Source organism: Octopus sinensis, linkage group LG4, assembly GCF_006345805.1.
Source record: "Octopus sinensis linkage group LG4, ASM634580v1, whole genome shotgun sequence".
Taxonomy (NCBI): Eukaryota; Metazoa; Mollusca; class Cephalopoda; order Octopoda; family Octopodidae; genus Octopus; species Octopus sinensis.
Window position 1 is genome coordinate 74,704,885 of NC_043000.1, and position 27,241 is coordinate 74,732,125.

At 38.3% G+C, this 27,241-nt stretch overlaps 2 protein-coding genes and 1 long non-coding RNA gene across 13 annotated transcripts in view; 2 read left to right on the plus strand and 1 right to left on the minus strand.

The window, feature by feature from the left end:
* Positions 1 to 27,241, plus strand: part of LOC115210217 (SLIT-ROBO Rho GTPase-activating protein 3) — a 410,133-nt gene that overhangs the window by 209,445 nt on the left and 173,447 nt on the right. For all 4 annotated transcript variants that reach the window (XM_029778687.2, XM_036502155.1, XM_036502156.1 and 1 more), the window contains exon 3: positions 1,434 to 1,599. In XM_029778687.2, the coding sequence (XP_029634547.1) occupies positions 1,434 to 1,599 (166 nt within the window). The remainder of the gene's footprint in view (positions 1 to 1,433; positions 1,600 to 27,241) is intronic.
* The window catches only part of LOC115210218 (serine/threonine-protein kinase Nek4), a 505,173-nt gene that overhangs the window by 99,961 nt on the left and 377,971 nt on the right, over positions 1 to 27,241 (plus strand). The gene's annotated exons all lie outside the window — the stretch shown is intronic.
* Positions 1,156 to 23,874, minus strand: LOC118763010. The gene is made up of 3 exons (XR_004998764.1): positions 23,730 to 23,874; positions 10,157 to 10,158; positions 1,156 to 1,170 (listed from the first exon to the last, which is right to left on the minus strand). It is a non-coding gene; the product is annotated as an uncharacterized LOC118763010 (long non-coding RNA).

A 27,241-nucleotide genomic window follows, 5' to 3' on the forward strand; every position in this document is an offset into this window, starting at 1 on the left:
TTGTGGAGATCTCTTGTCATTGCCTTATTGAGCTCATTGATTAGTTTGTGAAGTCTCTTTGATTCTATCAGTAAGCCACTTCCATCTCAATCTACATATGTTGAAAATGTGCTGATAGGTGCTTGAATGGCTGTGTGGTAAGAAGCTTGCTTACCAACTACATGGTTCCATGTTCAGTCCCACTGTGTGGCACCTTGGGCAAGTGTCTTCTACTATAGCCTCAGGCCGACCAAAGGCTTGTGAGTGGATTTGATAGAGGGAAACTGAAAGAAGCCTATAATATATGTATATATTTGTGTGTGTGTGTCTGTTTGTCCCCCCAACCATCGCTTGACAACCAATGTTGGTGTGTTTATGTCCCTGTAACTTAGCAAAACAGACCGATAGAATAAGTACTAGGCTTACAAAGAATAAGTCATGGGGTCAATTTGTTCGACTAAAGGTTTCGCTCCAGCATGGCCGCAGTCAAATGACTGAAATAAGTGAAGAGTAAGAATATATGCTTAGTACAAACACAATTAAAAGTTGCAAGAGCTACCTGGCTGATCAAAATGCAATTTTTAATTGTTAATGAAAGTGAGATTAATGAGAAAAAAATTGTTAATGTACTTATTGGTTCAGTTACACATTGTTAATAGAATGTTTGTCACTCAAATCAGTTCTGTCATAGTCATTGCTCAGATCATCGATGATTTGCTAAGAAGTACGGTGGTTCCAAGAGCAAATTTCCCCTATTATTATTTGATGCTGCTTGGTATATGGTAGCTGTTAAAGAAACATTGCAAGTTATGTACCCTAAGCTCTTCCATGTAACCTGCTTCTTGCACCTATTGCACAGCTGTGTTCTTTAAAATAAATACTTTTTATCCTCCAGTTGATTATCTGATTGCTACCACCAATGCTGCTACTGTAAAAACCACCATTGAGCGCAATTCAAAGCAATCAGATACTCCCCCTCAGTCAATTGTGACCAGGTGGGCAGCTGGTTGGATGCCTGAAATTACTATGCCAAGAACCTTGAGGACAAAGTTTGGTGCAAAGAGCAAATGAAGCTGTGCTAAATCCTGAGATCAGAACTAACCTTACTCAAATCTGTTCTAAATATCTTCAGAGTTGATTTTGAATCAATATTTTGTTTCTTCTGTCTTTTGAGTGTTATTTGTAAAATTGCTTCAGATTTTCCTATATTAAAATTATTATTTTATGAACCTCTTCAAAATTCATTATTTAATCAATTTATGTATTGTCTCATTGCAGATTTCGAAAAGTTGCTTAGACAGTGATAACTTCATGCATGTCTTAAGATCATTTGACTAATGTATCACTGAGATTTGTTACAAATATTTTATTCCTCCTGATAGTAAGCTACAAAAATTCACAATGAAAATTACAGATGGAAAAGTTTGAAATTTGCAATAATTTTTATTTTTCAGACGAGAACATTGGCCATTTTTCTCAATGTACACCTGCTGGCAAAATCTACTCAACATTACAAAAAAACAGGGCCATGACCATAACACACTCAGTGAAATTTGTAATAACCAAATGGTATCCCGTCTCCAAGATATTGTTGAAAATTCCCAACGTATCTTCAAAAAAGTGAGTCTCCTTAATATATTTCTGTTTTGCAAATACTTGTTAAAAACAATATTTTGAAGAATATTCAACGTGAATAAAGCATCTCAGAAAAACTTATTTCAGCCACATAGAATTTCAAATATTAGTTTTCATCTTTAGGTTATACCAACATGAAACTAAAACTTACTCAATATTGTTGAGTGCATTGGAAACTGAATTGTAAGAAATTGAACATTATAAAAATATGATGTGTGGTGACAATAACTATGCTAGCTAAAAATGAAATAGTATTAAGTGTATTGAAGATAAAGCTGGGCCAAAGAGATGTAGAAACTAGTAATAGATAAGTGGTTGGTGAGAGCTGTACAAGCCATGTGCAGGGATGCTGTCAGTAAGGTGAAAGCCGGCAATGAGTATAACAATGAATTCAGTGTACAGGTAGGAATGCACCAAGGATCAGTTCTCAGCCCTCTCTTGTTCATCATAGTCCTCCAGGCCATAACAGAAGAATTTAAGATCGGCTGCCCCTGGGAGCTCCTCTATGATGATGACCTTGTTCTTATAGCTGAATCATTACCAGAACTATAGAAGAAACTTCAGGTGTGGAAACAAGGTCTTCAGTCAAAAGGGCCTTAGAGTTAATTTAGAAAAGGCTACAGTCTAAGTAGGAAAACAGACAAGAAGTGCAGCAATATAAGAAGGTTTACAGAGAAAGTAGTCTTTGTGTGTGGAAGATGTGCAGGTACAATAAGCACTAGGAATGTACAGAAAATAGACTTCCTCAAATGCTTGCTGGGATACTTAGAAGTAGTAGATAGCTTCCATTACCTAAGTGACCAAATCGGCAGTGGAGGAGGATGCTCTGAGAGCATAATTGCTAGAAGAATAATGGGCTGCATAAAGTTCAGAGAGCTTCTGCTTTTGTTAGTTAAAAAGGACCTCTCTCTCAGACTGAAAAGGTGATTATATGATGCCTGTGTGAGAACAGCCATGCTACATGGCAGTGAAACGGGTAGTGGTGGTGGTGGTGTGTGTGTGTGTGTATATATATATATATATATATCTCACAGCTTAAACACTACCCTTGTGTTAAGTTACATTTTGCCTTTGGTGGATGTCATCTTCTCTATAAATGCAGCATATTCAGGTTAACCTTCACCACATCATTTTAAATCTTTCTTGGCTCCTCTTCCACAGGTGAAACACAAGGAAAAGAACTATTGTAAAACTAATAAAAAAAATTTATGCTAATATCAGATAGTGGAAACCTCATGTAAACTTTGATGAAAGCAAACCATACTACTAGGTTGTTCCGAAAATAATAGCTACTCTAAGTGTTGTGTTTTGAAACACAATTTTATCATAGTATTTTAATTATATTTTAGGTGCATTTTGACATCTATATATATAAAACTGAGAATGTGTGTGTGTCTCTATGTGTGCATCACTAAAACTCGAGAACTACCCAACTGATATCATTCAAATTTTACACATACAGTACTTAGGGTCCATGGAGTGTCGTGGGTCAAAAAAGTTTTCAACTTCCTGCCCAATCTGAGCAATCTCTTAGATTGTTTCGGTATTATGTGTCAAAAATGAAACAATAACATCTATTGTAATGAGATAACAGTTTCACTTTTAATAGTTTCACTATGTATATAATATATACACAGTTAAACTATTATATACATGTATATATATATATATATATATATAAAACTCAACTTGTGTGTCTGTGTGTGTGTGTCTGTGTGTTTAAATTCCCGGCACATCTCCTCCTAGCCAACAAATCGTAGAACCACCAAAAATGGGTCACTTAAAGTTTAGGCGAATGAAAATTGAACTGCGCTATTTCTGTTCCGAAATTCATCTCGCAAGTGCAAAAATCGATAATGTGTTTGTTTAGGCCTTATCCCATGCATTGAATAGTGAATTTTACTCAGTCAGCTGTTTGACGTGAACTGTGTTCACCACGCATGCAAGCATGCGTAAATTGCATGAAAAATAAAAAACCAAGATATAAAAACTAATCGCCATAAACATATCTCTGACTTCACACATCAGCAAAGTCATGGAATGGATTGTCAGAGGGAAACTAATCGCATTCCTTGAGGAAAATAACTTGCTAAGTGATACCCAACGTGGTTTTCAACCAGGTAGGAGCTGCCTGACCAAGCTCTTACAACATTATGACTGGGTGTTGAGGCAGTTACTCAACAAATCAAATGTGGATGTAATATAACTTGATTTTGCAAAAGCTTTTGACAAGGTGGATCATGGTATGATATGCCACAAACTGCGTGACCTCAGCATAGCTGGAAAACTTGGGGTGTGGTTACATGACTTCCTGAAAGATAAGAGTCAGGCAGTAGTGGCTAATGGAGCCACCTCTGTGAACACTCAAATAATGAGCGGTGTTCCACAGGGCAATGTCTTGGGACCACTGCTTTTTATAGTGGCCCTCTCAGATATGCCCTCAAATGCCCGGATAGCCACTCTGGCAAGCTATGCAGATGATACGAAAGTCTCACTGAAAATGCAGAACCCCAGCGATGTTGCAAACCTGCAGCAGGAGATGGACTCAATTTACAGATGGGCTGAGGATAATGATATGCAGTTTAATGTTGTAAAATTCCTTGCCCTGCGCTACCAGCATTCAAAACTGAATACTAAACCTACAGGGTACACTGGTCCACATGGAATTTCAATCCCAGAGCCTAAGTCAGTGAGCGACCTGAGTTTCGACATGAGTGATGATACTTCTTTCCAAGTGCTCATTACCAGGATGGCGACAATGTGCAGACGAATGGCTGGATGGATCCTAAGAACATTCAGAACCAGAGATAAGGAAACCATGATGGTCCTCTGGCAGACATTCATCCTCAGCTGCCTGGATTACTGCTCACAGCTAGTGTGAGATTAACAGCGAACCTTGAAGCAATCCAGAGAAGGTTCACAAAGAAGATCGTCTCTTTGCCACAGCTCAGCTACTGGGAAAGGTTGAAACAGCTAAGACTACTCCCTGGAGAGAAGACGGGAGAGGTATGCAGTAATATATATCTGGAAGATCCTGGAAGGAATTGTGCCAAATTTTGGCATTGAAAGCTACACCAATGTTAGAACAGGATGACACTGCATGGTGCAAAAGATCCCTGCAATGCCATCATGCTTCAGGACCAGTTTACTGCAACAGCCTGGGTTTCAAGAGCCCACAGCTTTTTAATATTCTCCCAAACAGTCTGAGGAACTTGCACAAAGTAGATGTAGGGGTTTTTAAATCAAAGCTGGACCTCTTCCTGTCAAGGGTCCCAGATGAGCCTACCTCACGGCAAGAGGAGCTATATCAAACTCCATTCTTCATCAAGTGCCACATATTAGAGGAGGTTCCTAGTAATAACAGTGTAGCGCAAAACGGCAGTGCATCAGCATGGCCGCAGCTCTGAGCTGAAACTTAAAAAAAAATATAAAGATCATCATCATCATCATCGTTTAACGTCCGTTTTCCGCGCTAGCACGGGTTGGACGGTTCGACCGGGGTCTGGGAAGCCAGGGGCTGCTCCAGGCTCCAGTCTTATCTGGCAGAGTTTCTACGGCTGGATGCCCTTCCTAACGCCAACCACTCCGCGAGTGTAGTGGGTGCTCTTTACGTGCCACCTGCACAGGTGCCAGGGCGGGTCCGGCATCGGCCACGATCGGTTGGAGCTTTTAACGTGCCAATGGCACGGAAGCCAGCCAAGGTGGTGCTGGCAACATTCGGATGGTGCTTTTTATGTGCCACTGGCACAGAAGCCAGTCATGGCGGCGCTGGCATAAAGATATACATATATATATATATATATATATATACATAGTGTAAAATATGATAGCGTAGTGTACACGGGTTGAACTTAAGACTATTGTTGTTTGTCTATGAATCCTGCCAAATGTGAGCTCTTTTTTCACTTACATGACGCCGCTGTCCCCCATCCCAGGGTCTCCCACACCCTCAGGGTTGACACTCTCGATGTCAGCACACTGAAAGGTAGGTCTGGTGAGATTGTTGAGATGCTTGAACGGAAATGTGTTGATATGTGCTGCATCCAAGAAGTTAGGTGGAGAGGAGGTTCTGCTAGGTTCCTCATAGGCAAAGAACACAGGTACAAGATTTTCTGGGCAGGGAACACTGACGGGGTTGGGGGTGTGGGTATACTTCTTGCGGAGAAATGGGTAGATGAGGTAATTGAGATAGTCAGAGTATGCGACAGAATACTTAAGATTAGATTAGTGCTCCACCATTATCTTGGCCTTTGCCCCTCAGCCATGGCTACTCGATGGACAGAAAAACCGATTCTATGACACCCTCTTGCAGACTACCGTGTTGATGAATGGCAGGGACCTTCTCTTTGTGGCTGGTGACTTCAATAGACAGTTGGACAACGTCGAGAGTTTCCATGGCATACATGGAGGCTACGGTTTTCGCTCTCACAATGAGGAGGGAACCAGACTGCTGGAGTTTTGCGACGTAAATGATCTTATGGTTTGCAATACTAACTTCAGAAAACCTGCCAGCCACCTAGTCACCTACCGATCAGGCAGACACACTAGTCAGATTGACTACATCCTCACCAGAAAAAGGGAAAAATGGCTGCTTATAAATGCCAAAACCTTCCTAGGTGAAGAATGTACTCCGCAACATAGACTGGTAGTTAGTGACTTCTGGGTAAGGGCTAAATGGATGTCCAGAAGACGACCAGCAAGGAGGAGAAGGGTCTGGAGTCTTAAAGAGCCCACAAATGGACAGAGATTTAAAGACATATTACTCAAAGCCTTTGATGAAATAGAAGGGGATATAGCTTCACATGGGATAGAAGACAACTGGAGGTTCCTACGGAACAACCTGCTAAGGGCCATCAACCAGATCTGTGGATGGTGCAAAGTCCCCTCACGACCCAAAATAACATGGTGGTGGAACAATGTTGTTGACAAGGCTATTAAACAAAAGAAACAGGCTCGGAAGGATTGGAAAAACTGTAGTAGCAGGGAATTGTATCAGACTGCCAGAAGGGAAGCTAGGAGGCAGGTTTATTTAGCCAGTGGAGAGATAAAAAATTTACCTATGTTCTGCGCCATGAGGACGAAAGACTTGAGGTATTTCGTGTTGCAAGACAGTGTGTGAGAGAGAAGCGTGATGTTGTAGGAGAGAAATGTGCTTGCATGGATGATGGTTCACTTGTGCTAAATGAGGATGCAAAGAGAGAAGTTTGGAGACACCACTATGAAAAGTTGATGAATAAAGAAAATGAATGGGATAAAGAGAGTCTACTGATTGTCAACCCAACAGAGGGACCAGCTATCCGAGTTGACAGTACCTTGGTAGATAAGGCAATTAGAAGTACGATGACAGGGAAAGCCCCAGGTCTATCAGGAATTACTGCAGAGATGCTCAAAATATCTGGCAGTGTCGGCTATAGCCTAGTCACCCGTATAGTTAACCGGGTGATACACGAAGGTGTCATACCCAATGACTGGTATAGCAGCATAATAGTCAACTGCTACAAAGGTAAAGGTGACGCTCTAGATACAAATAATTACAGAGGTATCAAGCTGTTGGATCAGGTAATGAAGGTCACTGAGGGGGTCATAGCCCAACTGATTAGGGAGAGAGTCAGCTTGGATAAGATACAGTTTGGCTTTGTGCCAGGGAAAAGCACCACTGATGTCATATTTCTGGTAAGACAGCTGCAGGAGAAATACCTAGCCAAAGATAATCCCCTATACCTGGCTTTCGTTGACATGGAGAAAGCCTTTGACAGGGTCCTCCATTCCCTTATCTGGTGGTCAATGAGGAAACTAGGGATAGATGAATGGTTAGTGAGAGCTGTGCAAGCCATGTACAGGGACGCTGTTAGTAAGGTCAGGGTTGGCAACGAGTACACTGAAGAATTCAGGGTAGAGGTAGGGTGTCCATCAAGGTTCAGTCCTCAGCCCCCTCCTATTTATCATAGTCCTCCAGGCAATAACGGAGGAATTCAAGACAGGATGCCCCTGGGAGCTCCTCTATGCTGATGACCCTGCTCTAATTGCTGAGTCACTATCAGAACTAGAGGAGAGGTTTCAGGTGTGGAAACAAGGATTAGAATCAAAGGGCCTTAGAGTCAACCTAGCTAAAACCAAAGTCCTAATAAGTAGGAAGGCAGGCAAACCACAAATCCTTTCAGGTAGATGGCCCTGCTCAATCTGTAGTAGAGGCATAGGTAGAAACTCTATAAGATGTACCCAGCGTAAGCTATGGACACATAAGAGGTGCAGTAATATCAAAGGAAGGCTAACGGGGAAGATATTTTTTGTATGTGGCTGATGCTCAGGAGCAATATGCACTGAAAATGTGCACATTCCTGAAAACTAGAAGTAGTTGATAGCTTCCGTTACCTAGGTGACCAAGTCAGTAGCGGGGGAGAGTGCGCTGAAAGTGTAGCTGCTAGAATAAGAATAGCTTGGGCAAAGTTCAGAGAGCTCTTACCTCTGCTTGTGACAAAGGCCTCTCGCTCAGAGTAAAAGGCAGACTGTATGACGCATGTGTACGAACAGCCATGCTACATGGCAGTGAACCATGGGCTGTGACTGCGGATGACATGCATAAGCTCGCAAGAAATGAAGCCAGTATGATCCGATGGATGTGTAATGTCAATGTGCATACTCGACAGAGTGTAAGTACTTTGAAAGAAAAGTTGGACCTAAGAAGCATCAGATGTGGGGTGCAAGAGAGACGACTGCGCTGGTATGGTCATGTGGCGAGAATGGATGAGGACAGCTGTGTGAAAAAGTGCCACACCCTGGCGGTTGAGGGAACCTGTGGAAGAGGTAGACCCAGGAAGACCTGAGATGAAGTGGTGAAGCACTACCTTCGAACTTTGGGCCTCACCAAGGCAATGACTAGTGAATGAGACTTTTGGAAATTTGCCCTGTGTGAGAAGACCCGGCAAGCCAAATGAGACCATATTCTCTTGGCCTATGCCAGGGGCGTTACCAGCCCACTTATGCATACCTTTTCCTTCTTTGGACACTAAAACTCTGCTTGCGAAGACTTGTTGAGGCAAGTGAAATCAAAAATCAAAATCAAATTCGATGACTGGTGTCCATGCTAGCTGGGTGCAAAGAGCACCATACGAGTGTGATCAGTGACAGAGCAGCTAACTGACTTCTGTGCCAGTGGCACTTAAAGGGCACTATTCGAGTGTGATCGTTACAAGCGTCGCATTACTGGAACTCGAGCCCAGTGCTAGTAGGGTATTAAGAGCACCATCCGAGCTTGATCATTGCCAGAGCGGATGCCTGACCTCTGTACTGGTGGCATGTAAAAAAACACCATTCGAGCGTGATCGTTACCAGCATCGCCTTACTGGCACCCGCGTCGGTGGCATGTGTAAAAGATTCAAGCGAGGTCGTTGCCAGTGCCGCCTGATTGGCCCCGTGCCGGTGGAACGTAAAAGCACCCACTACACTCTCGGAGTGGTTGGCAGTAGGAAGGGCATCCAGCTGTAGAATCTCTGCCAGATCAAAATTGAAGCCTGGTGCAGCCATCTGGTTTGCCAGCCCTCAGTCATACATCCAACCCATGCTAGCATGGAAAGCAGACGTTAAACGATGATGATGATGATGATGGTGATGTGTATATATATATATATATATAAATATAAATCTCTCTCTTTTATTTGTCATCAGTCACATATTCCATAATTTTATTTTCTGATTTCTAATCATATCAAACCACGTGCATTATTGTCTGTATTATGCCCCTATAATTATTTCAGCAAATTACCACGTACAAAATAATTTTCCCCCTATTGTTATCCATTTTCCTCCTCTGAGTAGTATCTATTGTGTGTTATTTTATTTCCCCTATATTTGTAATTTAAGTTTATTATATGTTTATTATAGAAGTCCTCACTAGGGTATTACTCCATATACTTCTAAGCATTTATTTGTGAATGCATATTCATATACTTATTAATAATTACTTATACATGTAGGTGTATTTCTATAACTCTTACAGCAAACTACCCCACACAATATTGCATTCCTTTCATCTCTATCCTAACCTAAATACTCTTTATCTTTTGATAATTACAATTACCTTTATAAATAAATAAATATACATATATATATATATATATTATATATATATATATATAATATATATATATATATATATATATATATAAACAAAGATAAATGCGATACAATAAAATTAATTATAATCGCCGATGTGTGGGAAACTCTGGCTGTGACTGTTGGTGTGTTTGTTTGCAGAAGTTGTTAGCTGAATAAATCTTGGGGTTGATATCTTCAGCTAAAGGCAGCATGGTCGCAGTCACTTCACAAGTAAAACAATAAAAAAACTATGCCATTTTAATCCTGAGCAATGCCAGGTATTTCTGCTAGTACTTAATAATTGATGTATGCTCTTTAATAATTTTCTACTTATTTCAAACAGAAAGCATTCTTGAAGCATAGGCACCCTTAATGATGAAATGACAAAAAAAGGCCTGCGCTTACTTTTCATGCTTAAGTTCAAGCTTTGGCACAATGCCTCGCAAACGGCTGCCAGTATCAACAGAGCCTGGGGAGAGGGTTTCACAAGTGATTGCACAGTACAAAGATGGTTTCAGAAATTGCATAGTGGGGATGAGCGCCTTGAAGATGTAGAAGGTAGAAGACAGTCATGCAGTCTTAACAATGGACAATTGAAAGCAGTTGTTGAACGAAAGCTACATCAAAGTGTCAGGAAAATGTTTCAGTATTGCAATGGTCTTACGCAATCTGAAGAAGATTGGTGAGGTGAAAACGTTTGGTGTTTTGATGTGTACTCAATGCTCTTTCTGTGAAACACCAATGATCCTGTGTTTGACTGAATAGTCACTTGTGAAGAAAAATGGATCCTTTATGATAACCGTGAATGATCAGGTCAATGGCTTGATTATGATGAGTCCCCCAAACATTTCCCAAAATCAAAGCTGCATCAGTGAAAGATTATGGTGACTGTCTTCAATTGGTGTTGTCAATTACAGCTTTCTGAAAGCCAATCAGAGCATTACAGCAGAGGTTTACTGCAGTCAACTTGCTGAAATGCATGCTCACTTGTTAAAAATGAGACCTGCAGTGGTGAATCGGTGTAGCCCAATTCTGCTCCACGATAATGCAGAGCTACATGTTGCAAAAATAATGTTGCAGAAACTCACAGACTTGGGATACAAGACTTTACCATACCACATCATCCATATTCTCCTGATCTTTCACCCACTGACTACCATTTTCTTAAGCATTTAAACATGTTTTTAAGTAATAAAACGTTCAATCCAAACCAGAGGTGGAATCAGCTTTCAATAATTTTCTTAGCATCAGAGCCAATAAGTTTTTATCAATGAGGCATAAATAATCTCGTTGATTGATGATAGAGATGCTTAGATGTTCATGGCTCATACTTTGAATAATCAAAACATTTCTATTGTTAATTTTCCCAGAATAAAATTATGTTTCTGAAATCAGCCATTATTTTTGGAACAACCTAATACAAGAGTAGAAATTTCAAGATCAGTGATAACTGACAAAAATAAAGATGGCAACCACACTACACTATGTGAAACTTTGTGGTATAAACATTTTTTTTGTTTTCATAGTTGTCTTCATTTAGGTAAACTGAGGTGAAGTTAATTTGCCTGGCTTAAGGATAATACCAAGTATGTAAATGTTTTGATAATTATTATCCAGCAAGGGAGTTTCTATGTGGTGGTATGAACAGCTAGAAATTGCTGCCAAATTTCCTTTTATCATCATAAGGAAAATGGACACCGCAAATAAACACCTACATTTATTCAGTTATTATACCCATAGGTCATTGATTGCTCAGCTATTTAAACATCATCAGTTTATTTGTTTTATTAATTTATTTCAATGATTATAGCTGCACATGTTTAAATCTAACCCATTCAGAAACTTGTCTGAAAATGATATCTTGTTAGTAGAAAAGTATTTTAGACATTACATCTAAGTAAAAGAAATTAATGATAGCATCATATCATATCATAAAATTAAATATATCTTTTTTTCATTTATTTATTTGTTTTTGATAATAGTTGGCAACCAGTTCAGGCTGTTAGGGTAAGATTTCTGATTAGACAGGAAATTTAAGATGACATAATTATACAGACTGTGTTTCTGTTTTTTATTGTAATAGCTACTTTCACTGTTGTAGTTAGTGCTACTAGTTTACGTAATCCTACAATCTAAATTATTGTTACAGATAGGTTTATCAGATTTTGTAAAAGCATCTTCTGATGAAGATTGGGTGGTAGCCTTTGATGGAAGATATGATTTTTGTTTCTGTTTTTTAAAGAAATCTCTCGATATTATCTCTGTTACTGTCTTTCCCTACCCTTGAGCTCTCTCTCTCTCTCTCTCTCTCTCTCTCTCTCTCTCTCATATTAATTTCAGTCTGAATTCTTTGTTGATATTTATTATTTAGTAGTTTTCATCATAGTACATATATCAGATTTATCTAAGTGAATTTCTTGAAGCCTATACACTTTGGAAAGAACATGACATGTTCATTATACATTTCTCTGAGTGCATTACCGCATGCATATGAGAGAGAGAGAGAGACTTATATGAAGTTTAAGTCCTAATTTTAGATTAATAGTTCTATAACTTAATTACTATACCAGTATAAATTTTGTGTAGTTATTGATTAAATAAAAATAAAAGTGCTTAGAATTTTATCTAAGGGTCCACCTGTGATCTGTTTCAATAAAGTGATGCTTTTATTAGTTAAATGATTATAACTGAACTACATGTAAAACATTACTCACAATTTATATTGCCAAGTAAACAATTTTTCCTTTCTCTGATGAATGGCTCTAACCATAATAATTTCTTTTTCCTCATAGCTTAAAATTTGTTCAACTGTTTGATTATAATTACCAAGAACAACATTTCATCACAACCAAGAAAATCATCAGATTTCTTTTTTAAACTCAGTTTTTCCAGACTGATATCGTAACGGTCATAGCTATGGCATTATGGCATTTTTATTTGAAGAAAAAAGTTTGATAACAAGACTTCATATATGGTACTAAAAAAATCATACTTGAGTATAAACAATGAAAGTGGAATATCTAAGAGATTAAATTATTTCATAATTCAAAAGAAAAATGTTACTTCAGCAAGATTTTCTTTCATCAAAGTCCTGAGATCTGATTTGATAAATTTCAGAGTAGGAAACAGTCTTCTATATCAACCTATGTGAAAGGAATAGTTGTTACTGTCATAGCTGCATCTTTTCTCATTTCAGAGTAGATTAAAATAAGATATGTTGTTTAGTTGCTGTATAAAATTCTTGTTTGAATTTCCCTAACTATATTTATCAGTTCCTTTTTATCAATTTACATTTTCTTTGCTTGTTCCATCTCACCTAAATACCTTTCAAAATTTAATTCATCATTGGAAGAGGATGAATGAAATTCAATTACAATATTGTTATTTTGAATATCCTGATCATGTTGTCTTGAGTTTTCTGGCAGTAGCCCCTTTATCTATATAGTAAGATCACAGAAGGTTTCCAACAGATATGAATGTATTCTTCAGTAAAAAAAAATTTTATTCATTGAATCTACAAAGGTCAGCAAGATCTCAGTATCTAGAAGCTTTGCTTCATTTCTTTTTATTGGCAACACAATTTCATCTGTAGATCTTCTTCGTCTTTGAGGAGCATCTCCCTCAATAACGTGGCTGCTTATGGATAGGCAAGGAGAGATTCTCATTGTAAGACATCATTACAGAGTTGATCAATCAGTGAAACAGTAGGATTATCTTTATCTACAGGATTTTTGCAGCTATAGCTACTTGTCTCAGCTTATCAGAATTGTCAGAGGCTCTTTTAAACCATCTCTTATAGCTGATTGTAAGATGTGGACTGTGTAATATATTTTCCTTTGAACAAAGCAATATTTTACACTTTGACTTAATCATTATAATTATCTATTTGTTTTGCAAGATTTTTTATGTGAAATGGTGTGTTGAAACAGATATTGGCTAAACTGGCAAAATGACCATTCCTAAATACGAGGGGCGTTCAATAAGTAATGCCTCTGACCCACTTCCCATAGCAGTAGACCAACGAAACTTGGCACAGTTATTAGTCTTTTTCTACATAGGAACCACTCAGAGTTACACATTTCTCCCATCGTTTGATGCAACTCTAGAGACCGTTTTTGTAGAAGACTCCAGCTTGGTCCCCCAACCACGACATGACTTCAGAAATCAAGGCTGCATCATCTGGGAAACGCTTTCCTTTCAAAAACAACTTCATGGCTGGGAAGAGGTGAAAATCAGAGGGTGCAAGGTCAGGAGAGTAGGGGGATGGGGGAGGAGTTCATAGCCGCACGCCTGTGCTTCTGATCTGGCGACACACGAGTTGTAGACCGGAGCGTTGTCCTGCAGGAGGAGGATGCCTTAGCTGATCTTGCCCTGCCTCTTGATTTTGATAGCTTCTCTTAATTTCCTCAAAAGTGAAGCATAATAGGCTCCTGTAATTGTGGTACCCTTTGCCAGGAAATCTGTCATCACTACTCCGTCCTGGTCCAAGAAGACTGTGAGCATGACCTTGCCAGCGGAGGGCTGCACCCTTGCCTTCTTTGGAGGAGGTGAGTCATGGTGCTTTCACTGCATTGACTGGGCTTTGGTCTCTGGATCATAGTGATGGACCCAGGTTTCATCCTGTGTAATCAGTCTTTTGAAAAATTTTGACTCATCTTCTTGGCACATCTCCAAATTCATCCTCGAGCACTCAACGCGTTCTTGCTTCTGGAAAGGTGTGAGCAACCTGGGAATCCATCTGGCAGACACCTTTTGCATATGCAAATGCTCATGAATGATAGTTTCCACAGACCCGGTACTAAACTTGACCTCATGGGCTATTTGGTGAATAGTTATGCATCGATCTTCCAAAATGGCAGCCTCAACTTGATGGACAGATGCCTCATCAATGGCAGAAGGGGGGGGGGCGACCAGATCTGGGAGCTGTTTCCACAGAGTTCCAACCATGTTTGAATTCACGATGCCAGCGTTTTACAAGGTCATATGATGGGGCATCATCACCATAAGTTACTTTTATTTCATCAAAAGTCTCCCGTGGTGTGCGTCCTTTCAAATACAAAAACCGGATCACTGCTCGACACTCAACAGGCTCCATTTTACACTTGACTCAGTTCAAACACCTGTAAATCAGAAACCACAATTAGTTTAGAGCTGTAATTTGCCACTTAATCCATAGAGATATAAATAATTGCACATGTAAATTTTCAGCTAGATCAAACAACTGCAAGTGGGTCAGAAGCATTACTTATTGAACGCCCCTCGTATAACAATATTATTATTATCCATTGTTCTCTTTTGACATAGACCAGTAGGCTGCAATAAGAAGTACATTTCATCATCACCATTTTGCATCTGATTTTTTCATGCCAATGTGGGTTGGATGGATCTGTTTCAGCACAGTACCTTTTCATTTGTTATAGCTACTTGTTAGCTTTTCCTTGAGGTTAAGCATCCTGAGATTAGCCTCTTCTGCCTTCTCCCTGTATTGATACTTCATCCTTCAACTGCAGTCTTTCAAACATAACAGGTTTACTCTAGTGCTGTCTTTTCTCTTGCACATTACTACTGACTCCTCTAAAGTCCACATTTTTCTCTCAGCTTACTTATGATCCACAGTCCACACATCCTAACATTACACACTCATAGGAAAATGTTCACCACATTTTCTGGTTTTATCACATAGTCTGCATTTTGTGCCTATGTAGTATCACACTTCTCAAGCAAGCATCATACAATCTGCCTTTCATTCACAAAAAGAAAAAAATAGTTTCCAATAATAGTTCCTTGAATTTGTACCCCATCCTAACTCTAGTTTCTCTGTTTTTACAATCTCATCACCCTCTTAGATAACAGAAGCTACCAACTACTCCTACTGAATTTTCTGGACATTTGAAATATTGAATTTAATGAGTATGTCTTCTATGTGTGTAATTTTTCTCTCAGCTGCTTGAGGTCTTATTGTACCTTTTTTACATCCATAGTTTCCCTTGGTATACTCATTGTATACAGTTCCAGTTTACTCCTTTTCTGCATAGCAAGTATGGCAATATTTCAGGTGGCGGTAGAGTTATATATCTTTTCCTGCTAAATGTTTTGTTTTTACTTGATTAACATTTAGGCTTCTCAATTTGAGACACTATTTGCACATTTAAAGTTCTTTCAATTCTTTGAGAAATTGAAGAACTTCAATTGTGATGAGAATTAGGTTGTTGGCATTCAGAAGTAGGTGATATCATAAAGTAAAAAGCAAAAGTTCTGACTTTATAACTGAGAAGAAATCTAAACCTGACAATAAACCTGCTCCTTTGTTTCTCTAACCATACTTCTACATGGCCCGACTTCATTGATTAGCTACTTTGACTGAACATCTTATATATTCCATTGTATATTGGGAAGACAGACCCCATCGGTGGGGGTGGTGCTTTTATGAACATCTCATCAATATTTGAGAATCCTCAAATCTGTAGCTTGTCACTTTACCTTATGTAGCCATTCCTTACCATATCTGTCTGTAGAATACTTTTTGTGTTTGGGAGACTTGCCAACACATAAAAAAAAACAACAAAAAAACAATACCTCATTTTTAACTTTGCATGGTATAAAGTATCTACCTCAGCCTTTTCTGATTGTGTGTCTGTTTAGTTGCCATTATGTACATACACTCTATGCTATTTTTCCAGTTATTGTCAGATTTATTTTTTTTTTAGTTAGATTTTTAGATTCCAGATTTTACCCTCTCTCTATGATATTCTGTTCTCCTAATGCCTTACTTGAAACTCTTTTCCCAGAACTTATACCACAAACAATTCACTCTGATCATTAGTATAGTCTGCCATCTCCTTTCTTCCTTCGGGAACCCCACTTGCACTTTAAAATAGGGTTCACTAAAGTAATTTGTATTGTCCTTGCACAATTTTGAGCCTGAACTGCTTTATCAATATGAATAAGATTTGATTTTTAAAAAAATATTCATTTGAAATACTATATGGAAATTCAAAATGCCTTAGTAGATATCATGTTGTTGGCATATACTAGTAAACAAGTTACACCAACTGGCCAAAAGGACAAGTGCACACTTTTCATGAAGACAGTTTAATAAAGATACTCAATACGAGTACTGTACATTTATTACTTATTTACAATAGTGTTAATTGTTTGACAATCTTAAATTTACTCTTTCTGTTTTTTTAAATGTACCCCCATAATGGCAACTACCAATTGTAAGACGTGTCAATAGTATTCACAAAAGTATTTAAAATTCTATCAGTATTTGCCAATAAAACAATGCCTGTGTGCTTGTTATGTAAAAAAAAAAGCTTTCATTATTGATGCAAATAACTTTTGTAGAAAACAGAGAGGAAAGATTATAAAATGGTCAAATTATCATTTTTTTAAATGCCCACCAAGGTTGATTATGAAGAAAGTTTGAAGGTAACATGCACCCTCTCTCTCTTAAGATAAAGAAAAGAAAATTACATGGTATTAGCAAGGATATTATTTTATCAGCTATTAGAGATGTAATTGACACTGTTATGAAGGAAGACCATTTTGAAATGCATACCTTTAAGTGCAAGGGCATTGAGTCAATACTTAGATGAAATGGCCATTAACCATTAACTTTGAAGTCAGAGTTTCAGCATTTGCAGGTTTTCTATCCAATCTAATGAATCAACATTTGTAATTCAAATATTCTCATGGTCTATGTGAGGTATAAAGCCAAATCTTAAAGTGTATTGTTGATGAATTTTTGTTTGCTAATTAACTTAAAATTGAGGCAAAAGGGAGACAATTTTGCAATACTTGAAGGATTTGGAAAAACTTGATGTTCCTCCTGAGAATATTAGTGCAGTGGCTGTATGAAAGCTTAAGTAAACTTATCTCATCTGGCATTCCCATGTCCTCAGTCACACACTGTCTAGAACTACCATTTTGCTCCTGCACCCACTGTTGTATGTGTGTCTTCATTTCCTGCATCACTCTTTCTTATGGTCTTAAGTTCTTGATCTACATAACTGACCATTTTGATTGCATTTCTTTCAGCCTTAATACTGTATATCATCTCTGACTACTTCCCTATTTGAGTACTCCAACACCATTACGTTAAAGAGACTTGACAACACAAGGGACAAGATCATATTTCCAACCTGAAAATTTATGCTCCTTAACTTTTGTTTCTGTATGTGTGTGGTTGCATGCACACTTGTTTTTGACACAGTCTTTCATAATGTGACTCTTACAACTCCCTGCCCTTATCACTCTCCTGTCTGAGTAGAATGCTAAATTTAAATTATTTGAACCAGTAAATGCTTGCTGTTTCCTTACTATTTAATGTTCTTCTTTTGTTCTTTCTCTTTATATCGACCTTCATATACCGATTCTCTTATTTCATCTCTCTCATTCCCAACATAATCCTCTTCATATTTTCATGGAAATTTGTTCTGTACGCTCAACCTACAACCAACCAGATCAATGCATTTTTTCTCCACCCTCCATGAAATGTTAGATTTTTTGCTCTTCACCACAGTCCAATATTATATTGTCTGAACTCTTATTTATATCCAGTTTACAACTATTGATATTGCTAGGCTATATGCTATATAAAAGGCATGAATCTTTCTTTTGTTGCAAGTAAACCAAGTTATTAATGGCAACAGCCATGACTATTCATGGGTGCCCTTTACATGGTACTGTCACTGACCATGACTCGCAGGTGAAACATCCACAACTACAACTAAAATTCATGGGTGCCATTTACATGGCACAACTACAATTTCACATGGCCTGACAAGTCTTGTTATGTGCAGCATATCACCAGAGGTCACAGTCACTTGTCATCACTTCCATGAGGCCCAACATTCAAAGATCATGCTTCATTACCTCATCCCATGTTTTCCTGGGTCTACCTCGTCCACAGGTTCCCCTCCACAGTTAGAGATCAGCACTTCTTTACACAGCTATCCTTGCCCATATACATTACATGACCCCACCAGCACAATCATCTCTCTTGCAGACTACATCTGTTGCTTCTTGTGCCCAATTTTTCTCTCAAGATACTAACACTCTGTCATACATGCACACTGACATTGCATATCCAGTGAAGCATACAGAGCTTCATTTATTTCAAGCCTACCATGTCCTCAGCAGTCAGAGCCCATGTTTCACTGCCATGTAGCATAGCTGTACACACACAAGCATCATACAGTCTGCCTTTCGTTCTGAAGGAGAGGCCTTTTGTTACTAACAAAGGTAAGAGCTCTCTAAACTTTGCTCAGCCTATTCTTATTCTCACATCTACACTCTCAGAACAACCACCTCCACTGCTGACTTGGCTTACCCAACTGGCATTAGATGGAGTCTATTTTCTCTACATTTTCAGTGCATATTGCTCCTGAGCATCAGCCACATACAAAAAATATCTTCCCCGTTAGCCTTCCTTTGATGTTGCTGCACTTCTTATGTGTCCATAGCTTACACTGGGTACATCTTATGAAGTCTCTACCTATGCCTTTTCTTTTACAGATTGAGCAGGGTCATTTACCTGAAGGGATTTGTGATTTGTCTGCTTTCCTATTTACTAAGATTTTTGTGTTTTTTGCTAGATTAACTCTAAGGCCTTTCGATTCAAGATCTTGCAGCTATCTTAAATTCCTCTGTTATTGCCTGGAGGACTATGATAAACAGGAGGGGGGCTGAGGACTGATCCTTGGTGAGCCCCTATTTGTACACTGAATTCATTACTATACTTGTTGCCAATCCTCACCTTACTGACTGCATCCTTGTACATGGCTTGTATGGCTCTCACCAACAACTCATCTATCCCTAATTTTCACATTGACCACCAGTTAAGGGAGCAGATAACCCTGTCAAAGGCTTTCTCTATGTCAACAAAAGCCAAGTACAAAGGTTTATCTTTGGCTACATACTTCTCCTGCAACTGCCTTACCAGAAATATAGCATCAGTGGTGCATATGCTTGGCATAAAAAGTAAACTGCATCTCATCTAGACTAATTCTCTTCCTAATTAGTTGGGCTATGACCCTCTCCATAACTTTCATCACATGATCTAACAGTTTGCTACTTCTGTAATTATTTCTATCTAAGGCATCACCTTTACCTTTGTAGCAGTTGACTATGGTGCTGCTACACCAGTTATTGTATATGACTTCCTCATGTACAACCTTATTTATTATACAGGAGACTAGACCATGCCCCACACCGCCAGATTTTTTAAGCATCTCAGCAGTGATTTCAGATGGGCTGGGAGCTTTCCTGGTCTTCATATCCTTCTTGGCTTTAGCTACCATGCTATTGTCTATTTGGATTACTGGTCCCTCTGTTGGATCCCTTTTAGGCAGACTCTCTTTCTCCTATGCGTTCTCTACATTTAGTAACCTTTCATAGTGGCCCTTCCAAGCCTCTTTTTTGTAGAGTCATTAACTGCAAGCAAACAATCATCCCTATGAACACACTTCTCTCCCACAGCATCACAATTTTCCCTGGCACACTTCAAGTTTCTGGCCCCCTGGCTGTAAGACATTGGCAAACTTCTTCCTTTCTGCTTCACTCCTGGCTAAGTATATCTGCTTCCTAGCTTCCCCTCTAACTGCCTGAAATAACTCCTTGCTACCACCACCCTTCCAGTCCTTCCAAGCATATTTCTTTGCTCTAATGGCCCTGTCAACTATCCATATGTATGTATGTGTGTGTGCGAGTGGGTGCATGTTTGTGTTCTCTTCTCTTCCTATCACAATCTTGTTATAAATAACATTATTCATTTCCAAAAACATGTCTGGCCATGGGGAAATATTTCCTTGTTTGAAAACAGGCAAGTGTTGATGACAGGAAGGGCATCGAGTCATTGGAAATCTGCCCCAATAAACTCTTTCCAACCCTTGCAAGCATGGAAAGTAGACATTTGAACAGTGATAAAATGATGTTAGCTATTTTCTAGTATTGAGTAATTGATGAAATACATAAACCTTCTATTATGAATTTAGTAGTAATTCATTTTTTACTTAGTTCATTACAAAATTCTAGTTCATTAATGCAATCAAGTATTTAATGTTATTTTAGCTTTACTTTCCGTTTTGGTGCAGGTGGATGGGGGTGGTAAATTATAGTATTTATATTGTCCAGTATCACAATAATAATAATAATAATACCAACAACAACAACAATAATGGGCAATTCCTAACTAAAGTAACTGAACTATGAAAAACTTGTTAACTATTTTATCAGTAATTGGACAATGATGTTTTTAGAACATGTATTTTTCTATCTTTGCAATCATTCATTTTAAAGTTGTTTTTTTTTCCATAATCTACTTGCTGGTAAATCTTTAATTATGTTACTCTTTTTTTTTTATTTAACCTCAGTAACAACAGACATTACAGATTGCAAAAGAAACTGATTATAGCTTACACAGACCTGCAAAATGCAACTTTCTGAAAATTGCTTTGATAATTGTATGTTACTTCATATATTTTTATGGTGCTAACTCGAAATATTAAAAATGCTCTTTCCCATTACTTAAGGTTTTCTCTCAATTTAATGATTATTTCATAAATTGTAGGTAAATCCACATATGGTAACATGAAATGATTTTTGGATTCAGCTCTTCAAAATCTCTTCTTTTTTATTTGGAAACTACCCTGGAAGTCCTTTGCTTGTGAGCACTTGATGGACATTCACGATGCATCATCCAGCAGTAATCAGCTATCATATTGACATTCCATCATCCCTGACATCTTTCCATCTCTTTTATGTCTTGATGGAACCTTTCCTTCCACACTTTACTTATCTCTCCTAGATTTTCCAGGAAACAAAATCCAAATGGACATGTAGGAAATTAACTTTAATGCTCATTTTACATCCTAAGGCCTCAAAATTTTCCACCATTCCACCCACTGTGTCTTTGTAGTTTGGATCCTTGTGATTACCCAAGAAGTTCTTCACCATGTCTTTAAAAATAATCTATGTATCCTTTTCACAATCACTAAGAATCCTTATATCTAGCCCTTCATATACACCCTTTCTACCCTGAGATAAAGCTTTTATGAATTGTTTCATGAGGCCATGTTTTATAAGTAGAGGAGGCAATCGAACTTTCTCCAAGAATATTCTTTGTTCTTAGTGTAAGTGTATCCCTACTTGGTCATTCTTTTTCATACCAATGAACTTTCCAGGCTCTACTGTCCCATTTACATAAGAAACAAGGAAACTCTGTGTCACCTGACTGTTGTCCAAGCAACATGCTATATTATTTTCAAGTTGCTGCAAATCATCCAGTTGTGATCTATGAATTTAATCTTGTGTAAGAATGACACTAAATTTTTTACGTTTCCTTCATCACTCTGTATCCAACAAGGATGGAAGCATATTTATTACCATTATGCAGTAGAACAGCTTTAAAACTCTCTGAAGAGTCAATAAAAGAATCGCCATTCATCAGAGCTGTAACTTGCCTTTTAGATCTCATGGATCTGTACAATAAACCAAGTCATTTCTTTAGGTGAAATAAGGAACAAATTCTTTTTTGCGGTTACAATACCAGTAGAATAGTGTGCAAGGAGCTAAAAGATTCTTAGATTTAAGTCTGGAATCTAAAATGACAATCTACTGAGGGCTACAGACCAAATCTGTGGTTAGTGCAAAGTCCCAGCTAGGCTGTGGGTGATAAGGAGGTGGACAGTACTATAAAATCAAAGAGACAGGCCTGGAAAGACTGGGAAATACTCGAAATAGAGAATTATATCTAATTGTCTTAATGTAGAATTCTTATGTTTGTTTTATTTCATCATCCACTGACATCACCAATAGTTGAATGACTTTTCTTAAATATGTTTATTTTCATTTTATTTTTATAAAACACTAGCTGAAATACCCAGTGTTGCCCAAGTTAATGGATTAACAGTAACATCGCAAAGCTCTTTATCTAACTTATAGTAAAATATTTAAAAAAAACAAAAAACACTCAATGAAATTTCAGACTAAGAACACTTTGTAGACCTTTTAATTTTTCTTCTTTTAAGAATATAGTTTGATATCCATATTCCAAACATATGCAAGTTCAATTCTGTAAAAATTTGTACACAAATTCAAATCTTTTGAATCCCTTTTCAATTTCTGTTTAAACTAACCCTTATCCTAACTCAAAATTGTAGTTCTAAATGCTAACACGGAACCCTTGCATTAAATGCTAACCCTCACCTCTTACCTTAAAACTTAACTCAAGATCCTAATCCTAATTATAAAATTAGGATTAGGATCTTGTACAATACTAACCCTAGTATTAAATCCTAAACCTCACCCCCAATGCAAGCCCTAGTTTTTGTGTGGAACCACAATCTCCTATGTTTGAAACATATACTTCTAAGAAGAAAAAAAACTGGAACATTAAAATAGTTACTGTACATAAATTTAAAATTAAGCAGGCCCCCAAAAAATGATAAGCATGAATAGGTACAACAAATATTCTCCAAAAAGCCTCATTGCCGCAAATATACCACCCTATTTGGAAGTGTATCACTTCATCTTGAAATGTCTGTTGTTGAAGTGTGAACATTGCAGTGTCAGAACCTTATTACCATATTTACAAATGTACTTAACTAACTTCATAGAATTACAATATTCAACAGAGTAGTAAAGCACTATCCATTAATTACCAATTGTATGGTGACCAATTTTTGTTTCAAAACCGCCATCTTGTGGATATCCATCATTGCCTGTTTGCATTTCTTTAATGAAATTTTTAGGATAATGTTTTATACACTTCTTGTCTTTCATGCAAGATGCAGTTGGGTTGAGGTCACCACATGGATTATGAACCATGTTTGATTTTATAATTTCATAAACTTCTTTGTCTTTTGTGGGATTTTGAATTTCTGCTGAGATTATGAAATCAATATCATCAGTTTGAATTTTCTGCAAAAGCCAGATTAATATATCTGTGTGAGGTAGGCCTCTTTTTTTCCATTCAATGGTATACATGTAGCAACATACTGGTCAAAAGAGCATGTTACACTCTTGGAGTGGTTGGCATTAGGAAGGGCATCCAGCCATAGAAACCATGCCAAATCAGACTACAGTTTCGTGCAGCCTCTCAGCTTATTAGCTCTGGTCAAACTGTCCAGCCCATGACAACATGGACAATAGATGTTAAATGATGATGATGATAGATTTATATGTACACATGTATATATATATATATATATATATATATATATATATATATATATATGTGTGTGGTGTGATGTATATATACATATATGTGTGTATACACACACACATACAAAACAGTTTGTGTGTGTGCATATGTTCCTTATGGATTCAAAAACTGAGTTGCTGATTCTGATAATACAATGTGGCAGTAGGTTATAACACCTGGGTAATGCCAGAGTGCATTGCTATATATATATATATATATATATATATATATTATATATGTATATATGTGTGTGTGTAGTTGAAATTTATAGAAAAAGAAAAAAGGAAGACAGGTATATGAACAACAAGCATGTGTATTAGCTTGACACTCAGGAAAAATGAAAAAGTCTTTTACGTTTTGAGCCCATGCTCTTCAACAGGAAGGAATAAGAGAAAATAAACAGATAGCAAATGAAAAAAAGATTTAGCAGTCAAGCATGGTGAATGATTAGAAAAACTCTTGAAAGAAGACATTGAAAGAAAGGGAGCTAATAAAGTCCCAAATGAAGGTGCAGATGTGGGTGTGTATGTGAAAATGGTGTGTGTGAATGTTTGAATAGGGGCTGGTGACTTTGATGTGTGTGATTGTGAGTGTGTCTAATATGTGGCTGCTCATATAGTGGTATGTGTGATGACGCCATTTAAGATTGTGTGCAGATCTAGTTTTATTTTTTCGTCTTTCAGATTGGCAGCTATGGCAGAAAAGCCAACAATTTCAGAAAGAGTAGAACTTTTAAACCATAAATTGTTATATAGTAAATGAACTATGGGTCCAAACTTTTGCACTACCCTGTATATAGATATCGTCATCAGCTTTATCTTGTCTCCAAGTAATTATATGGAAAATGCTCTACTTTTCTGAGAGGTGTATCTGAGATGGTAGTATCAAAATTTGGTAAGATGGTATTTGGGGCTGGCTGTGCAAGGATCTTGGTTTTCTTATTGTTTACTGTAAGACCAATGCAACAGTAGACCATAGCGAAGTTCTTTATAGACTGTTGGAGTTCTTTTGAATGACAGAGGGTAGCATTGTCCTCAGGATATTGAGGTTCTGAGATGTGTTGCATGTGTGTTGTTGTTTAAATCAAAGTCTACTAAGACTGAAAAGTCCTCCATTATATCAATATCTGATGTCAACTCCTTGATTGTCTGGAGGAACTCCATGAAGCCATGCAGCCTCATACAAGGAACAAGAAGAATAGTGTAAGTGCCACGACGCATCCTTGTTTTAGTCTACATGTGACTGGAAATTTTTCTGACAGCATGTTTTGATGGAATGAAAGTAACACGTTTGGTGGTATGTTGATAAAAATTGGTTCTTTGCTTATTCATCAGCATGAGCAGTTGGAGCATAAGCAGAAATGAGTATATATATATATATATAAATGAGTACATATGCATATGTATATTAGCACCAAACAGTGTTTAGGGTTAAGCAAAGTTTAGGTAAGTTAAAATATGTTTGTAACATATTTCAACTACTAAAAGCCAAATTTACTGCAGTTGCCAGTTGAAATATGTCACAAAACTAACCTGAACTTTGCTTATGTTTAAACACTGTTTGGTGCAAATGGTATGGAAATTTTCACAACCTAATAGTCGACTGGCATAAATCATATATCATCATCATCATCATCGTTTAACATGTTTTCCATGCTGGCATTGATGGATTGGATGGTTTGACTGAGGTCTGGAGAGCCAGCGGCTGCACCAGGCTCCAATCTGATCTGACAGTGTTTCTACAGCTGGATGCCCTTCCTAACACCAACCACTCCAAGAGTGTAGTGGGTGCCTTTTACATGCCACCAGCATGAGGGCCAATCAGATGGGCCTGGCAGTGATCACATTTGGATAGTGCTTTTTATGTGCCTTGGGCACAGGGGTCAGTCATAGGGTACTGGCATCAGCCACATTCTGTTGGTGCTTTTTACGTGCCACCGGCACAGGAGCCAGTCAGGCAGACCTGGCATCAACCACGTTCAGATGGTGCTTTTTATATGCCATAGGCAGGGGGTCAGCCAAGAGGCACTGGTCACAGCTACGATATTGGTTTTACTTGACTCAACAGGTCTTCTCAAGCATATATTGCATGATGCATCAAGGGTACTCTTAACTGGGCCGGACATGCATGGCTGCAATCTCACTTTAGTTGCCAGGTCTTCTCAATCACAACATATCTCCACAGGTCTCAGTCTCCTGTCATTGCCTCAGTGAGACCCAATGTTTGAAGGTCATGCTTCACCAGCTCATCCCATGTCTTTTGGGGTCTACCTCTTCCACAGGTTCCTTCTACAGTTAGGGAGTGGCTCTTCGTCACGCAGCTGTCCTCAACCATAACACGTGACCATACCAGTGCAATCGTCCCTCTTGCACACCATATTTGATGCTTCTTATGCCCAACTTTTCTCTCAGAGTGCTTGCACTCTGTTGTGTATGCACACTGACATTACACATCCAGCAGATCATACTAGCTTCATTTCTTTCAAGCCTATATTGTCTTGCAAACAACTTGCACATGCAAGTGCTACCAGTTAAAAGCTCCGTATACCAGAAGCTAGCAAGTGTATGGGGTCATCAGGAGAGAAGGCGTGCCGTTTCGGGGCCTACCTCTCGACGGCATCAATGCGCACCGGCCCCCCTCACTGATATGAGGCCCTGCTTGCTAGATCAGCTGGTTATGAAGAACTCAATATACTTCTAGCCATCGCTCATTGTCTCTTTTTAACCAAATCCAGTGGCTAGCCTTCTCCACTGTAGATTGGATATCAGTCATGGTAGTATTGACTTTACGATGAGTTAGGCCTAGCGATAACAACAGTTGTCTCACGCTGTGTCCAACAAACCCTCTATATCCGACTTCAATAGGAAAATGTTCCGCTTTCCAGCCTGCATCTTCACATTCCTCGAGGAGGTTTTCGTAACGGTTCAATTTTCAAGCCCGAGCGGCATCCATATTATCTTCATGAGGAACCGTTAGCTCGACTATATTTACAACTTTCTTTCTTTCACACCACATCAAAATATCTGGTTTTTTCGAAACTGGGATGGGAAAGAAAACCTGGCACCCAGGTAAATCTGCAGTTACCTCCCAATAGCCGTTCCACTTTTCATTTTTCTCAGGAAGTTTCTTGATCTTCTTCTTGAAACGGATCCGCTGACCTGGTCGCACGAAGGTAATGAAATCTCTTGATGGTACTTTTAACGGTTTTTCCTCAGTGTTGTTGAGATGAATTTGATTCTTTATAGCATTGAAGATAACCTTAAGGACCAAGTTGTGCCTCCATGTGTACCTGTTCAATGCTAATGAACAGTTGGAAAGAATATGTTT